We start from the raw sequence: 18,743 nt of genomic DNA, 5'->3' as shown, positions 1-18,743 counted from the left end.
TCGGCGGTGTCTTCCGTCGCTGAGTCTCGGCACGTCCTTACGTAGCGAGTGACGTCAGCGGCAAGGCGCGGCCAGTAGTACTTTTCCTGTACTCGTGCGAGCGTGCGGGAAAGTCCAAGGTGTCCAGCCGTCGGGTCGTCGTGCAGGGCATGCAGAATTTCTGGTCGCAGTCCCGAAGGTACAACGATAAGGTGACTGGCTCGGGCCAGAGAGAAGTTCTTTTTTACGATGACGTTGTTTTTTAAAGAAAATGATGCCAATCCTAGCCTGAATGCTTTTGGGACAACGATGGTCCTGCCCAGGGCATAAAGTCAGGGGGGTACCGGAGGGGCCCGGCCCCCCCTCGGCAGTCCGACGGTGGCACTGCGGCACCCATTTGACAAGTACTGGAGTTGAATTTTTTGGCAGTAGTGCTTTGCGCGGGGGAATTACACTCTGCAATTTTCTGAATAATGATTTAATCGTGAATGTTTGTTTGACGGGGTGTCAGCTGAACAGAAGAAAACAGGTATCGTTGTACTGCTGAATGCAATTCACTGAGACACTGAACACCGCGGGCCACGCCTCCTGAAACCACGGGTCACCACCCTGTTCGACAGAGCATCTTGGCACAGCATACTGTTTCACGAGGCCCCTGACTGTGAAGCTACCTGCTCGTGAATCAGTAATGGTTCACTGTGGTCTGTTTAGCTTGCCACTCAATTTTCATTATTTTAGTTGTGCATCACAAGTCTGCTGTGAATGTGATAGACCTTTTTCAAGCGCACGAGCGCCACCACTGGGCGCACAAGCACTCATGCGAAAAGTGTGTACGCCACAGCAGCTTCTGCAGCAGCCGCCGCGACGAGCGTGCAGGCCTCGCGCTGTAGCTTTCCGGTTGCGCCGTGCCAGGACTTCTTAGATACAGTGAATTTGGCAAGGTGCAACATGTTACTGTGCAATTCAATCACAAACTTCAGTGTATAGCTGCAACGGCCTCTCGACGATTTCCTTCTGTCCCACTGTTGGGCTAGTTGAGTGGCTCAGAAGCGTCACCTTTTATTTATTACTTTTTTTTTTTGGCGGCAGTGCGCCTTACGGAAAATGAAAAAAAAAAAAAAGCTCGGTTGCCTACAAAGTGCAGGAGCGGTCTATTATTCACATATGCATTCGGAATCAACGTCCATCGACACTGTCGACGAGTACAGTGTGAGGTTCTGATATTTAAAGAGTACACTAGAAAGTGAGTCGGCATTTGGGGAAATGAGATGCATTGATTGCGTCGCTCGCACCATATATGTAACAAACGATAAATGCCTACTAACGTTCGTTGGTACTATAACTTCAGGTTGGAATTATACTTAGAGGGAAAAAAGAAAGAAGCGGTAAAATGAAGGAAATGCACAAACCAGCGCTCACACACAACTGAAAGTTTATTTGCACGCCTGGAAAAAAACACATATACAAAAATGAGGGTGTGTCGCGCGTGTCATAAAGAGACAGAATAAGTCAAAAACCAAGGTACGTGCTTACAGTCGATTAATAAAATTGAATTCCTTGTCTTGTAACAACTGAGAAGGTTGACTGACACAAAGTGTGGCGTTATTTGTGATACGATTTGCCTCCGAAATTTCTCGCGTTGTCTTTTTAGGTTGATGGTACAAAATTGCTGTGCTTTCGAAGATGGGGTTACATTTGCATGACTGACAGAGCGATGTGAGATGACACGGCTCCATTCAATGAATTTCGATGCTCGCTGAGGCGTGTGTTACTACATCGACCAGTCAGGCCGATGTACATGTGGACACAAGAAAGAGAAATTTGCGGTTAACTCCTACACAACTGACAAAACAATTGCAGACCTGCCAAGTACTGGGACACAGAATTAGGAAGACCCTGCCCGGGGGGGGGGGGGGGGGGGGGGGGGGGGGGGGGGGGCATTTTTTTTATTTTTTTGAACAAAAAAGCGCACCTTTCGGAAGGACATGGTCTCCAGGCTTTTCAACTGAACTACCTCTGCATTAGGCAGAGCAGGGTCTGTCGGGGAAAACTTGTGTCGCATGTAGTCGCACACTGTCGCAAAGTAGTGCCGAACTGCCTCGAAGAGTTCCTGTTGTTCCTTGGGCTTTAGCTTGTCTTATTTTTGAACAAAGGTGGTGGTCGCCGACTTGGCCCTCCTCAAGAAGTCTTCCATGTAGGTCTGTCAGCCATGGCTGACAGCAAACCAAGACACCAACACCACTGCTCCGAAGCACGCCAACTCAACCGCTAACAAAGCACAACATGGCGAACATCGCAAGCTCGATCAACTGAGTGATGGCGATGGCAGTTGGTTTTGATTAGTTTCACCAAAGTTGCCAGACCAACAGTAAATTTTCTGCTAAAAACGGCTAAAAATTTCCGCAAAACTACGTTTTTGCACGCTTCCCGGAAGATTTTTGCGTCAACCGTACAACCGTACAAAGGGGTCAAAATTCGTACATTGTATGGGTAATCCGGAAGACTTGGCAGGTCTGCAATTGGCATGCCTCTGACCGCATTTTTCTTTGCCCACTACAGACCTCTGCGAAGTTAATGCGACTAAGCTTATTTGGGGCGGCAAACACAACCTTCACTCCCACATCGCTTCCCTACGTTCTTTAGGCAATGCGACTCCTTATACATATGTGGAATAACTGCAATATTTCTAGTTTCTTCATTATTCACGGTTGGAGGACGTCCGTATTAATCTTTCTTTGCCATGCGAACAGATTTTCGCAAAGCATACATTGATACGCAGGATATCCCGCCTCTGTGATCAATTTGCAGCTGGAAACTGTGCTCATCTTATGTGCACAAGTTTTTTTCCAATGCCGTGCGTAACCATGAGACCATGACATCACAATTCCTCGTTTAACAGTATTCGAATGTGCTGGTGTGAAATTGCGCCGACGCAGTAAAACTTAACCTACATATGCCGAGTGTCCTACATATACGACACTTATTTGATGCACTCTTTCATCGCTATTTCTTTAGCTGTTGACTAGCGTCACCTACAGGACATCAAGCAGGCCTCATTCTCAACGTGTGCAAGCCTAGACATTGCTTGCATTTCATGCTGCCATGTCCCGACCACTTTCTCCGGGCAAACGCGTGCTTTGTGTGAAAGACGTCATGGAAGGAAGAAGTGTATGTGAAATACCAACCGCTTTCTCCGGGTAAACGCGTGCTTTGTATGAAAGACGTCATGCAGAGGAAGTGCAATGTTGGTGCGCACGTGAAATGATTCCAGGCTTACCACACCCGCACATAGCACCCCTAATGCCTAGTGTCCTATATGTATAGGATGGCTTGAAAAACAGTGTTGCGTTTACCTGGCAGTAAATAAAGAACTTGTGCTTTTTTTTGAGGGCAGAAGTACACTTTTGTGGAAAAAATATTTGTTTTGTCATTTTTTCTGAGTTTGGGCATATATGGGTTAAAAGCATGTATCAAGAAACTGCAAATTATCAGAGCAAGACATCTCGCAAGTGAATTATAGTCCCATCCCTTTTTCTTTAAACACATTTAGAACGTGCTCACTTGTTTGTACAGGGCGTGACTTGTCAATTAAAATCAAATAATCATCTGTATACCTAAGACTGTAACACCTCTCTACAGTTTGGTTAAATGCGATCACGAGCCGCTATGGCATTAATTGTCATAGCGGCTTGTGAACAAGTAATCATTGAATACATACGAATTTGGTGTTCCAGCTCACATTGCTCACGATAGCACGTTTTGACTGCATGTATCGGCACGTGATAACTCGCATGCCTCTTAACTGCTACATCTGGTATACATCCGCTCGGTAATACCTACGCTGACTGCATCATTCCTTTCGCATATCATGCGTAGAAATACATGCAGGTGCGTTCGGACATGTGTAGTATTTAGGATTTAATAATAGTTAACCAGCGGCGACGCGTTTTTTCGTTTGGTGCTCCCACGGCGCCAACGAGCAGAGAGCGACGGAACAGCCGGCGGGCTCGCCGTACACACTTTTGCCATAGTGCTTAGCGCGCCCGCGAGGGGGTTCTGGGATTTCTTGAAAAAGGTCTATTGCAAAGACGCATGTATTTTGCCTACTTTATTAGGCAACTGGTAGTGAAAATAAAATGTACCATTGTCGTGCCTGAGGTTCTGAATCCAGTGAGTCAACTAATCTTACTTATTTTGAGCTCACATATTTAAGCTTTTACATCTTGGTTTATTTTTGAGAAATCGTTCCCAAAATAATCTCATTTAATGCTTGATTGGATTGACACGTTGAATGAATGCCCGAAATACATTCGGAATATTATATGTATTTGTATAGCATTCATAAGCATTTGATCATGTTCTAGAGACAGTTGGCTTCACTGCACTGTGATCATCGCAAACACCCTCTCTTAATGCTTAATCTATAGCATATATATACAGTGAAATCTCGCTGATACGATTCTGCATATTATGTTTTTCAGCCTAATACGTTTTTGTTTTTATTCCGGGCCAACATCCCTTGCAAATAATGCATCTTCAAGCGTTTAATACGATCACATTTTTGCCCAAAATTAGATCATACAACCGCGAAAGTGGATCTTCACCGATATATCCAGAAATCCTGCGTTTATTCTTCGGTATGTCAGCTCGCACCGCTTTCCAACAACCTACGATCTGCGCGTTGCAGAGCCGCTGAGGCCACAGCAGCATCGGTTTTGCGGCGAAAAGATCGCTGTTAGGCAATCTTCTCTCTTTATATATATATATATATATATATATATATATATATATATATATATATATATATATTGCCGCTTTGTGAGGGCCCCCCCTCCAATGAAGGGAGACTTTAAGCCCTGGTCCTGCCCTCCAGGTACTCCACTAGACCCTTCATTTCTGGGTCGGCTCGCTGTCGGTCGGTAAAGTCGTTGGCACTTATGGCTCCCAAGAAGCTGAATTATCATCCTAGTCGTCGGGCAGTGGTGGGTTGACGGGGGCACGAGACAAGCAGTTGGCGTCGGAGTGTTTCCTTCCGGACTTGTACACAATGGTAATGTCGAATTCTTGAGGTCTTAGGCTCCACCGTGAGGGGCGACCTGAAGGGTCCTTCCAGTTAGCTATCCAACACAAGGCATGATGGTCCCTCACAACTTTGAAGGGCCTGCAGTAGAGGTAGGGGTGAAACTTTCACGTAGCCCAGATGATGGCAAGGCACTCCTTTTCTGTTGTGGAATAGTTGGCCTCTGCCTTAGACAGTGACTGGCCAGCATAACTGATAACCCTTTCCAGTCCGTCCGTCTGCTGCACAAGGACGGCGCCGAGTTCGACGCTGCTTGCATCGGTGTGAATCTCTATATCGGTGTATTTGTCGAAATGTGCAAGTATCGGAGGCGTCTGCAGGTGTCGTTTCAGTTCATGAAATGCTTCGACTTGCGCTGTTTGCCACTTGAATTCAACGTCGGTCTTCGTGAGCTGCGTTAGTGGCTCGGCGATCCGTGAAAAATCTTTGACAAAGCGTCTGTAATAGGCGCACAAGTCGAGAAATCGGCGCACGGCCTTCTTGTCGGTGCGTGGCGGGAAAGCGGCGATGGCAGCTGTTTTCTGCGGGTCTGGGTGCACTCCAGTCTTGCTGATCACGTGACCCAAAAACTAGAGCTCCTCGTACGTGAAGCGGCACTTTTCTGACTTCAGGGTGAGCCCAGAGTTCTTGATTGCTTGAAGTACGGATTCAAGGCACTGGAGGTGTTTGTCGAAGTTCGAGGAAAACACAACGACGTCGTCCAAGTAAAAGAGGACCCCCAAGCCATTGCGTCCTTTTGTATCTCTACCCCCCTTCCTCCCCGTTCTTAGGTTTCCCAGCTGGAGTACAAAGGAGAACAGAACACAAGAGCTTGGGGCCCCTCTGCCGTGGTAAGAGGGGCAAACGCAAGGGGAGTGAAGGAAAAAATAAAGAAAAAGCGACAACGAGAACAAAAATGCTCTGTGCATTACAATCGAGGACGAAACCAAAACCACATTTGCCGCGCACTCCCGTCAGAGGGGTGAGGTGCATTGTCATCGCCATCACACAATGGCGGCCGAGCACATTTTGTGGTCAGTTCGCGTTGGTTCGCGTAGGACCTGTGCGCGTTGTATCCATTCCCAGTGAAGTGCAAAATGTGATGAGCCATTTTGATTATGGAAGTGCACGACAAGGGAAGGCTATTTTGTACACTGAATATAGCTGCGTCGTGTCTTTTTCGTGTGCGCGAGGCTTGTGACCGTGAGTAGCGCAATCGCATATCTTCAGCTGCACGTCGATCAGGAAAAGTTACTACGGGCCGAAAACGGGAAAATATCCGGACCTCGAAGAAAACCTTGCAGACATTCTTAAGCAACTGAGCTTATCATGGCTTTGTCAAGGCAACAGCACACGACCGAGGCATATCCAGAAGCGATCTTAGAGCCAGCAAAACAGGCTCACAGAAGAAAAGAAACTGCCAGGACAATAAATTTACATTATTTCAAGGAAAACTGTGCTTCTCTCTCTCTTCTTGTAATCGTCAACATAGGAGCGTGCTACAGTTTTATCATTAAAATGTGGTAGCAATATCTTCATGAGAAATTTTGTTTTTCAACCCGCGAAATTGGGTGCTCGTAAGATTCGTGTAAATACTCTACTTGAAGGCATAGTGTCTATCTAGAAGAGCCAAATAAATGTTTTTTTTTGTCTTTTTGCCCCCATTGTAAGTCTACCCCATTCAGTGTTTTCAAGTAACATATTTGGATGCACTTGGCATGTTAGCATCTCCCTTTTTGGGGGCACTTCTGATAAGCCAAACTCCTGATAAGACGAACAGATGACCGCAGTCCCTTCGAGTTCGTCTTAACGGGAGTCTACTATCTAGAAAAGGGGATGGGGGCGCTTGTTCAGGATCTTATGGTACCTCAGCAGCTATGCTGAGACAAGGGCCCTGGCCAGAGGCAGTGCCGCGTTCTTCGTTGAGAACATCCTCCTGCATCATGGCGCCCCAGAGATCCTCATCACTGACGGAGGTGCGGCCTCTACTGCTGACCTAATTCAAGAAATCTTGAGATACAGCCTGACAAGCCACTGCCGGACCACCACCTACCACCCACGGATCAATGGCCTCACTAAGCATCTAAATAAGACCATCACCGACATGCTGGCCATGTACGTCGATGGATGCCATCCGCTGGTACATGACCTTCGAAGAGACGATACAGATGACGCTACAAATGACGCCATACAATACAGATGACGCCACACAAATTGATCTACAGAAGGAGGCCAGCAATGACGCTCAACGCCATGCTACCCAACGTCACCGACAAAGAAAACCTCGACGTCGCCGTCTACCTTCAGCACGCCGGAGAAGCCCGAAAACTCGAAGACCGACAGCCGTTGTTATGACCTTTGACGACACCACATAGAATACCAACCCGGCTACCGTGGACTCAGTGAAAAACTTCATGAAAATGAAAAACTCAGTGAAAAACAAGGTGCTTCGACGTCTCGGCGCTCTAGACTATGAGGTTATCCTGGACAGCATTATGAGCTCTCAGCAGTGCAGCGCACAACCTGAGTTGACCTAAGCAATGCCATGTGCACTTCTTTTTATATTTTTTTATGTAGCCGGTCCGTTATACGTATAACCAATGCCTTGCGCAAACCATGCTCAAGTGCCTGGGAACCTTCCAGATTATTTTAGAAGCTTCCGAAAAGATTGCGCCGTACGCAAACGATAAAGTTTATTCTGGAAATAACCCGGCCACCAACGATAAGGGTGGAATGTTTGATGCCGCAGGCATAAAACTCCGATGCGCTTTACTGCTGATCACATTAGTCTAGGGCCGACAACCGTTCTCGCTGCTATCAGTGTAGAGTGTGAATTGCTTGTACATTGACCAGTGGCGTAAATCCAGGAAAATCACAAGGGGGGACACACATCTGGTAATGGCGGCCATTTTGTTTTGAAAAATGCTTTTGTTTTAGTTAAATAAAAATTAAAATCATGCTTTCAAATGAAATTTAGAAAAAGAAACGAGCATGTGCAGCCAGTAGTATACGCGTACGTTGTATGGTGAAGTTGGTTTCTAAGCATAACTCGTAGGTAGGCTCTAGCATATTTTTAGATATGTCGTTCGGGTTGGAACATGAAGTAAAAATGTTAGCGTTTTCTTGTGAGAACGCGTAAAGGTACAGTTTTCGTGTATACCTGTTAGAAACAGCCTCCCACGATTTGCCCCTGGAATTTTTCTTGTAAAGCATTTTTATGTTCGCCAGCAATTTTCTTAATGTAACACAATCACAGTTGAGCAGTTGCACTTACACTTCATCGTGAATGGCTTCCGAGAAATCGTCGAAATGAATAGCAGTAAATGATCAGGGATTTCTTGTTTACTTTGCATTTCAAAGCCGAGCATAATAAATGAATGCGGAATGTAACAAGTAACTTCGGAAAGCAATGGAGCGAACTTGGGGGTGTTGGTTAAGCATGATGAAACACACAGCGCAAGTAAACAACGGGTCCAACTGCATTCTCGGTCCCGCTTAAGTTGGCCTCTTCAACCAGACAGAGCTATCGACGAAGAATTAAGTTTCTTGTGCAAAGAAACACCGAGCGCCTTTTCTAGACTGCGCAGTAGGCCTAGTTTATTCTATACCGCTAAGTTGTGGTAAACATTGCATTGGCCAAACGGGCTGATGTATCAGTGAAAGGTGCCGTGAGCATGCCAGCAATAGGCCTCCAACACTCAAGTTGGCACAGCGCTGTCCTCCGCCCCAGCGGAGAGAGGGGAAAGCTCCGGTAGCTCGGACGGGTCGCGCTTGCTTGGTTTTCCCATTGCGCGCGCGGAGAACGTGCTCCCCGGGGCTTTTATCTCGCATTTTTCACGCTATGGGCGCCGTTCCTTCGTCGTACTCGAAAGCAGGCACGCAGTCCTGCTGCATTGTGAACTATCACAAACGTTTAAAAATGACGAAGGGCCGAAAACTTCCTGTCATGTTCTACCGTTTCCAATGCAAGCAGTGCGAGGAGCAGAGGCGTCAAGAGTGGATTATGGCAGTTCGCCGCGATGCTTTCGCGGTCTTGTCACCTTGAAGCAATTTTTGCCGTGCACAATATTACGAACTATTAACGGGGAGAAACGCGATGATCGTCCTCATTTGAAAGGGAAGTGCGTTTGTGAACCGAAGCTACAACAAATAGACAGCCGCTGTACGTTTCTAGATTGCGCGCTGGCTTTCCGAGTCAACCATTTGTAATGTGACAGCAGCGAAGCATGTGGGCTTATTACACCACAGTTTAAATAACGTACCGTGAGTACTAAGTGTTTAATTCAGCTGATTGCGGTACATTTCCCGTCGCGGCTCCCTGTAAACAGAATTAAGCTGCATGTTTTCACTGAGCGTTTATATTGGCCTTGCATGAGACACGCCGTGATTTCTTAGTAGGCTGAGGTGTTGTGCTGCTAAGATCGAGGTCGTGGGTTCGATTCCCGCGTATGGCAGCTGCAATTCGATGGGTGCGAAATGCAGTAACACCGGCGTACTTAGATTTAGGTGCACGTTAAAGAACCCCAGGTGGTAGAAATTAATCCGATGTCCCCCACTACGGCGTGCCTCATAATAATGACGTGGTTTCGGCACGTAATATATAGGCACGTGAGCCCCCGGCTCACACTCCTTGCATGCGCGTGGGCCGCGGACGATATACAGTTGCCGTTGTGCAAACGAGCTGAAAAAATAAGCAAGGTGGCAATTAAATTTTCGATGGCTTCGCGAAATCAGATGTGCTTATCATCGGGCAGCACAAATCTCGGCATAATCATAAACATGCGCGATCCCAGTGGGTATTGTATAGTATGATGCTGACCAAGCGAGCAGTCGAAACAACCAAAGCGACATTCGAATCAGCGAAAACGGTGCGTGATCAGGCGTCGATATTATCCGAAATGAAACACGCCTCTGCAGGTAACATGCATGGTCGAAGTGGGCATGAAACATTTTTTTTTTATGCGCGCATCATTATGCTGTCAAAGGGAGCTCTAAATGATCCAAGGTGGCATTGAACTTGCGGTCCGACGTTGTTATCATCCGATGTAAACCTCGGCAAAAGTGAAACTCCCACGAAACTGAACACTGCGCATTGCAATGCTGCCAGTGACTCAACAGGGTAGATGTAAATTTATGCTCTTCACACTGAGCTCATGATAAACTTAAAGCTTCACGACAAACTTGGCATCCAAGCAATCGAAAGTTATCAGTCGAAAACGCACGCGAAAGCGTGCTGGATGTTTGCTGACAGCTCCGAGTAGACACGACTGCTGCAACGAATGTGCGTTTTACCGGTAACATAATTACAGAACTCGCGCAATCACCTCCCTATTCATGTCAAAGAAATGTGCCCGTTCACCATCGGCACGCACGTAGCGCTCGCACAAACAGCGTCGCCCTTGACGACCTGCTCGGTCCCGAAAAGGTGGTCGATCAACCGTCCTCCTCTGGTGAGATTCCCACCGTGAAAACATTTTTTCCGTCTCTGGGATCTTTCTAAACCTTCAGAGCAAGTGACACGTGAAGCTGCACGTGCACGGCGAGCAGAGAACAGCGCGTGCAGGGTGTGTGAACGTACTGAGAAAGCGCTGTCAAAAGGCCGGTGCGGGGAGAGAAGCGACTGGTTTTTGCAAGAAAGGCAGCGAAACGCGTGCGACGCAGCGCCCCCTGGCCGAGCTTGGGAGGCCTATGTCACGAAAGGACAGGGAGGCCTTCTCGCTCTGCGCTGTAATGACTGCACGTGCAAACCAGTGTTTCAGGAAGCTGACGTGGTTTGTAAACATAGAAATAACAAATGTGTTAGTTCGGCGTCAATCTTTTTATCAAATAAGGAACTGCAATTTCTTTGTTCTGCTTTTCCAAGTTGATCAGAAGGTTATCTGCTATGACATGCACAGTGATTGGCTGATCCCCTGTATATATGTGAAATGTTGTTTCAATAAATTTTGTTGTAAGCCAGCGCTGTGTGTGTTCCCTTCCTGTGTCCCCGTTGTTTACTTGCGCTGTGTGTTTCACCATAACTTCGGAAAGCTTGTACTCAAGAGCTAGTGAAGGACTTCAGATTTCAGAGTTGCTTTTACGGAGAATACGCAACCCTTACTGCCAAGAAATCCAAATATTATTTCTGAAGGATAAATCTCCAGGGAGGGGGGACACTTGCAAGGGGTGTCCCCCCCAGCCTGAACACAAGAGGGGCCAGGACCCCCCCTGACCCCCCCATGATTTACGCCACTGATGTTGAATTTTCATTTGCCGGGCACAAGTTCACCAAATAAAGGGTTAAGTATTTCCCAGTCTTGCTGCAGCCTTCGTCACCATGTCACCTGATATTGTCACCATGTGACAATATCACATCACTCATCCGTGTGTCGAAAGTAAGGCGGAGGTAATCAACTAAGTCGAAGGTTTTGGAATGGCTAGCAGCATAGGTGTGTCTACCTACTTTTAACAAACATTTTCAGTGGCCATTTGGAGGCCTATAGTGTAGAAGGATTTCAGTCTAAATTCTTGAACAAATGTACTTTCAAGGTCCCCTGCCTTGGTCCCTTAGCCAAGGAAACACCCAATGCCTTAGCTGGCCTGTTTCTTCTTGAATTTAACGTGCTCACAGGCAGCAAAGAAAGCAGCACCTCTATTGTGGTGGCAAAGTGTGTTTGGATGAATAAGGCAAGCTAAATTCTTGGACCAAAATGCCATCGTACGTGATGCCTGCAGGAGGCCCGCATGCTGCCTGTCCGCTTGAGGGCAATGAGCTCCTTGTGCTCGCGGTCTCCCAGCACCAGGAACCAGGACTCGTCCTTGGGCTTGGGGTAGTGGGGAGCAAGGGCCTGGATGGAGCCTCCCCGGGCCGAGTGCCGGGGGTCCCGGTGGCTCACCTGCACCTGCAGCATGCACTCGCTGCCCGCACTCACTGGCAGCCATCGGTCATCGGCCACAGGACCCTCTGGAACACACCACAACAAGGTGAACACACACCCCTGTCACTGCACTATACGTTCTTACTTTATTTCCAAGCCAACTTGTAATGATCCATAATAATAGATCCTCATCGCTTCAACAACATTCAGAACATAGATAAACCTAACAATTGTAGTGCATTTAGTATCGATAAAGAAAACGATTTGTGTTATTCAATGCCACATTGCCTACTTATGGCCTGTGTAAAGCAATGAATTTTTTTATCTAAGTAGTAGGACCCCGGTCGCTAACTTTCTTGAATTGCTCCCATTTACTGAATGTTTATCTCTGTATACTGGGGTGAAAGCCGTTATGTTTAAGGATGCGCAATGTATCATCTGTGGCTCCAGTGAAATATTTTTAGGCATGTTTGACATACAGCTGAAATTCAGGACTTGTGAGGAAAGTATTCAGATAATCACTCCAGTGATTTCATAGGCATCTTATAACTAAAAAAAAAAAATGCCATGAAGCTAACATTTTTTGAAATTACCCATTCAAAAAGTAGTCTATGAACAGAACTGCATCCTGCCTGCTTGCTTTCTCAAACCAGCTCTGTCACGTAGGGCCACGAGGGATTGTGAAAGGGGTCCTCAACCACTCTTCCAAGTAATCACTGAATGGCCTCAGTAACGAGCAGAGTTACAGAGCTTTGTCATGCATTTTAAGTGCTTTCTTTCATAGATGACATGTTGAGCTCGGTGGTTCTTGTTATCACATTGCAGTTAGGTCATATTGATGGATCATGGCTGCAACATGTTGTTCTCCTGCTGTTATGCCATGTTGTCCAGTCTCTTTTAGTCTTGCTTTGGAGGCTTAATGGTGTGTTCTCGCCATGCTGCCATTAATCGAGGCCTTGTGAGCAGACCTCCATCGGGAGTAGCTTTCAGTGTTCCAGGTTATGACTAATTGACCGGAGCAGGATTTGTGCTGTAGGGGCAAGTAGCATCCTGATGATGGTCGATGTCTCTCCTCAGTTAAGTTGTTGGCAATGTCTCTTTGACGTTGTTCCCCTAGTTGTAACAGCAATGTTCTAACGGTGAATCTCCCAAGTGGTACGCAGATGTGGCTAGCTTTTCAGCAGTGACAGCAGAGCTGATGTTGCTCGAGCCATGCCAACTATCGGTCTTCCTTGCATAAGCCAACAGGGGCAGATGTGGCCCCCAACTCATCCCAGCTTGCACACAAATGTTTGAGTTGGAATCGGACAAGGTGTCCTTGTTGCAGAATCGGTGACAAATTCAAGAGAGCTCCAATGACCTGTGCTGAGCAATAAGGTTACGGAACTTGTAAACTGAGAAAAAAAAAGGCAGTCACCAGGAAAGGTAAACAAGTATGTCCATCACTATCACATATAAAAAAAGCTATTCTTGCGTCTACATTTCCTTTAAAACGAGATTTTGCTGTATACACGTGCTGTGCTATGTTAGAGCGAGAGTTCCATCCTAACCTTAGTTTTCACAATAGTGGTACAGAATTGGGCCTGAATAGGAAATCAATGTTTTTCGCTCACCTTGACTAAATTTCTTTGCAGTTTTCTATGCCGGGTGGGGTCTGATTATGAGCCGCGCTCATTGAAGACACGGACACAGTCACGCCGTCGAGCAATGAACGGCGAACTCGCCAGAGGAATCTAATACATAACTTGTGACACACTAAATAAAATGCCAATACAACACATAGACAACATAGCGCACACAGAGCAACATAACACATACAATGTACCGTGAATGGAGCGTTGCTGACATCTGACTCACCACGAGGAGCCCATGGGACCGAGCCACGGAATCGTCCCCACGGGCATGCTCGCGGGAGACGACCGTCCACGGCTGCTGCCAAACCTCAAGGAGAGAAACAAGTCTTCCCCAAGTGCCAAGATAACCTTGCTCCCGCCAAGCGGCGCCACTGGTGCCATCTCTCGCTCAATGGCGAAACTAAGCATGCTACGACTCATACGTCAGACGTCCACGCCATGCAGCGAAAACGAGTTTACAGGGGGTGATAGCACCCCCACAGCTGTCACTGCACAAATTGGAATAATGGTCACCTAAAGATCCACACGTGAGGTCTAGGCACAATAAGTTGAGCTACCACAGGTGTGTGGGTCCTTTGGCATAACTCACTAATGTACTGGTCTCCCATCTCACTGCATGGGCACCTCGTGCCATCTAGTGCACTGCTGTGGGTGCAAGTTTCCATCCTGCAAAGGCACTGCACAACAACTATGCACAGTGTTGCTCTCTAGTGAGCGAGGCACCTTTGCTTCCTTGCCAAACACCTGATCCCAGGATGACACGCGAAGCAAGAAGGCCCCCGTAGCACGACCACGCATGAGCGCTCCACACGACTCTTCACCTCAGCTTTCAAAAAAAGAAACCCACACAAGGTAATGCAAGGCGCTACAGGCAAGCTCAGTACGAATGATTCTCAATGAAAGGGAAATCCTGTACTCATCCTATGCTATCTGGAGAAAGAAAAAAGAATGCCAGCTCCCAGTCAGTACGATTCTCCCTGCAGGTAGTTGTTGATGCCTGGCAGTTAGCTACACCTTGATGCGGGTGAAAGCAACAGGAAATAGGCAAATGCCTGTGCCGGGCACATTTCCACAGTACGTAGAAACATACTCAGCTGCCTGACCTTGTATTCACTGTGACCAACTAGCAACATAAATCAGCTGCATAGGAAACAAACCACATCTGCAAAATTGTCAGAGGCAGTCTACGCCACTCTAAAGGAGCATACGGGGAGTCAGTGGATGAGAATCCCAAAAGTCACCAAAAATCTTAGCGTGAAACTGCGATATTTGTAGGAGAATGTCAACTGCTTGATATGAGTGGCAGAGACATTTCACCACATGCGCTTGGAGCTTGTTTTTTTCACTATTTCATGCACTACTCTGACATATGCTGAATATACCTGTGTTATGCAACCTGTGCTATGTGGTGTGCCGCAAGGCAGTATATTGGGGCCACTATTATTTAACATATATCTTAACGATATCATAAATATTTCCAACGAGGCTAAATATATCATATATGCCGATGATACCAGTATATTCTTTTCAGGGCATGACATTAACGAGCTTATAAAAACTTGTAACAAAACAATGAAAACGCTAGAAAGATGGTCAGAAGCAAATGCTATGCGTATTAACGAAAACAAAACAAAAGCTGTTATATTTCGAGCGAAGAACAAAATAATTCCATCTCACCAAGATATAATACTGAGTACTCGCAAAATTGAGATTGTTGACAATTTTAAATGTCTTGGCACAATTTTTTTTGAGAACATGACCTGGGATTATCATGTGGGATATGTCTTACAAAAATTAGCTCAGGTAACAGGTGTAATAGGTCGAATTCGGTATTTGCTTCCAAAAAAAATTAAGCTTTTGCTATATCATTCACTTTTTAACTCTCGTTTAAACTATTGTCAATTGGTGTGGGGTACAACGACGGCTACTAATGTTGATAAAATATACATGCTTCAGAAAAAATGTATTAGGCATATATTCAATGCTCATTTTGTGGCATCCACTAGACCCTTATTTTGTAGCTCAGGAATAATTAAGGTTGCACCAGCTATATAATTATGCATTAAGCCGAAAATTCAGATCAGAAACTATTAGGCACACAAAAAATCTACGCAGTCTAGCCAACCTGCGTGCAAGGAATCTAAACTACCCCACCCGTCATGGAGAGAAGTGGGAGGTTGATAAAACACGGTTAAACTCCGGCAAACAGCGTTTATCTTACACTCTTCCAGCTCTTCTGAATTATTGTGATCTAAAAGGTTTTGACTTATTCAACTGCTCATACCACGACATCCATGAATTATTTGCAATATAATACTTGATCTTTAAATCAATAGTACATTCAGTTACATATTTTTTCTCTCAGTCCCAAATCAAAAGTCTTAGATATATATTTGCTTTTTTCACTTGCATGTAGATACTTCTAGGGTTGTAATCTATATAATGTATAATGTTGTAATCTATATAATGTCTTTTTATGCAGTGTATATGTCTTATATTTTTGTTTCTGGATGACAATCGCATTATCATGTTTATCTTTTCTACACAGTGTAATAATTTCGTTTTTCAATCTGTGGTTCGTATATGTATTAAAATCACAACTGCAATGTGTACGCCCTGTTGTGGGGCACTGCCCGTGAGGTGCCATATCGCCATGTTTACCACGGTGCTGCTACCGCTCCGACTTTTTACTTTATATTTATTTTCTGCTTTCTTTTTGTATGGGGCTGTGAACTAGTCAAGCTGTTTAACACAGCTTTTTTTTCACAGTCCTTTCTTTCTGTACGACAGAATGGAAAATAAACTTTGACTTTGACTTTGACTTTGACTTAAAGTAACAGCTAATAACTCAAATTATCTTGAAGCGAAGGCTAATGTTGAACTAAAAAAGGCTGCATGGGCAGAATTTGAAGAACGCTTCCGAGAGGAATTTCTGCCCCCTGGGTACCAGCTGCGAGTCCAGTGTGAGCTCAAACTGAGAACCCAGCATCCGGACGAAAGTTTGCTCGAGTACATCTGGACGATGCACGAACTGCATCGCCAATCAGCACCGACTGCCTCGGAAAGGGACCAAGTAGCTCGGGTCATTCGACAGAGTCATTCCAGATTCAGGCCATTTCTTTATGGGCGCACATTCGAAACCCTTGAGCATCTCGCAGGGAGGCCCGTGGTGTACAAGACACCCTGTTAGCTGAGAGCACTTACGTGCCACCGCCACCGCCGCAATCTGCGCTTGAGCTGTCACTGGCTTGGCGGGCCCCCGTGGCCAGTCCCTCATGCGACCTGACGAGCCCAGGTGCAATCACGGCTGTCTCCTCCCACGCCCCTTCACGAATGAGCAATGGCGGTGCGGGGCCCCATTCAATACCGTATGAGGGTAAGCCGTTCCTAAGAGCAAGCGTCCACGGAGCAGCGTCATAGTGCAGAGTGCTCACTCCTTAATCGAGCCATACAAGAGCATAGTTGGTCAGACCCCCAGTCCCGATATCCAGGGTTCACAAGTCCTGCACGAACCGACTGCAACAGGCACTCCTGTGATGGGTGCTCCGGGGGTTACTCTGCTGAAAGGCGTGATTTCAGAGATAGGCTAACTGGCCAATGCAGACATGCGCAAGTCGTATGCTATCAGTGCGGTCAAGCTGGTCATGTGAGGTGGCAATGCTTTGAGCGCGATTGCACGAATGCAGAACGTTCGGGAAACTGCTTCAGCTGGCGAAACTAAACACTGGCGATGTGTCGCAGCAGACGGCCATCAATGCCAGGAGCGCTGTCCGGTGCGTGCAATGGAGGAATAGCAAGCTGGTGAGTCGGTCATCGTTCCCTCTGTTTGCCGCATAGCACATTCGCAGTCTCCAGAACCGACGATGAAGATTAAAACTCTGGGCATTACCGTACCTGCTCTTCTTGATAGCGGTTCAGGAATCTCGTTAATCGGTGACGTGTTGCTAAGTGTAAAGCTAAAATGATGAAATTTCGTAACACAAATGTTCAATGCAAATGGCATCAAACCATGTATCAAATGCTAAAGGTTGTGTTCGCTTACGGATAAGCTTTAATGGGAAAAACAAGTGCCAGCGATTTGTTTGTTTGCCTGGTCTATCAGTGCCAATGCTTCTCGGCCGACATTTTCTTGCAGACGAGGGGTTCATACTTGACTTTCCTGCAAGAGGCCTTCATGGACAGTGCGAGACAACACCCTTTGCGGAGAAGATAAATTTCGTGCCTGTACCAGGATACACGGAAGGCATGCAAACCACTCTGCTGTCAGCAGTCTTGCAATCGTTCAGCGACTTCAAGGGAACGAACCACCAACGGAAGCAGCTGGAGGCCGTGCTGACACCGTTCTCGGGAATGTTTACGGAACGTCCTGGGAAGACCGACGTCTTAGTGTACCGCATCAATAATGGTGACGCCCGGCCTTGGTGTTGCAACCCGAGACCACTGAGCCAACACAAGCGAGCCGTTCTCGATAAAGCCCTGGAGGAAGTCATCGACACAGGAGCCGTACGACCCTTGGAGAGTCCGTGGGCCTTCCCTGTGGTACTAGCCCCAAAGAAAGATGGTACGGTCCGTCTTTGTGTGGACTACTGCAGACTCAACGCAGTCACGGTGAGAAATTCCTATCCTTTGCCAGCAATATCAAGCATAACTTATGCGCTGGGAAATGCAAAGTTCTTCACCACTATCGAGTGCTCTCGTGGGTATCTGCAAATCGAGGTTCACCCTGAATATCCCGAAAACGGCATTCACATGCCATAGAGGCTTGTTCGAGTTTGTGCGCATGCCCTTTGCTCTTTCCAATAGTCCGAGTTCCTATCAGTGCATGATGGATATGGTTTTGGGTGATGCCAAGTTTAATTATGCACTTTGGTATCTTGATGATGTGACGATGTTTTCGCGCACTGTTTGAAGAGCATCTTGAACACTTGCAAACGGTGCTACAGTGCATGTCAGCAGCCAGTCTAACTGTTCATCCCATAAAACTGCAGCTCGCTACTAACAGAATCAACCTTCTTGGGTTTGTTGTCGACAACGATGTACTAAAACCAAACCCAGATAAACTGAAGGCAATTGCAGATCATCCCCCACCCCAGAATACTAAGTTTGCAAACGTTTCTCGGAATGATTGCTTTTTATCGTGACTTCATTTCACAGTGCGATCTCCCGACCACTAACTCAGTTGCTGAAGAAATGCGCGAAATGGCTCTGGAGCGG

The 18,743-nt window shown here is 46.5% G+C and overlaps 1 protein-coding gene across 1 annotated transcript in view; it reads right to left on the bottom strand.

Annotated features, from left to right (window-relative positions):
• Window positions 1-18,743, bottom strand: part of LOC119397040 (activating signal cointegrator 1 complex subunit 3) — a 623,467-nt gene that overhangs the window by 23,382 nt on the left and 581,342 nt on the right. Inside the window, exon 37 of the mRNA XM_037664465.2 lies at window positions 11,740-11,981. Coding sequence (XP_037520393.1) covers window positions 11,740-11,981 — 242 coding nt within the window. The remainder of the gene's footprint in view (window positions 1-11,739; window positions 11,982-18,743) is intronic.

Source organism: Rhipicephalus sanguineus, chromosome 6, assembly GCF_013339695.2.
Source record: "Rhipicephalus sanguineus isolate Rsan-2018 chromosome 6, BIME_Rsan_1.4, whole genome shotgun sequence".
In the NCBI taxonomy this organism is placed as follows: Eukaryota; Metazoa; Arthropoda; class Arachnida; order Ixodida; family Ixodidae; genus Rhipicephalus; species Rhipicephalus sanguineus.
Note: the sequence above shows the minus strand (reverse complement) of the source record. Positions and strands in the feature narration are given on the sequence as shown.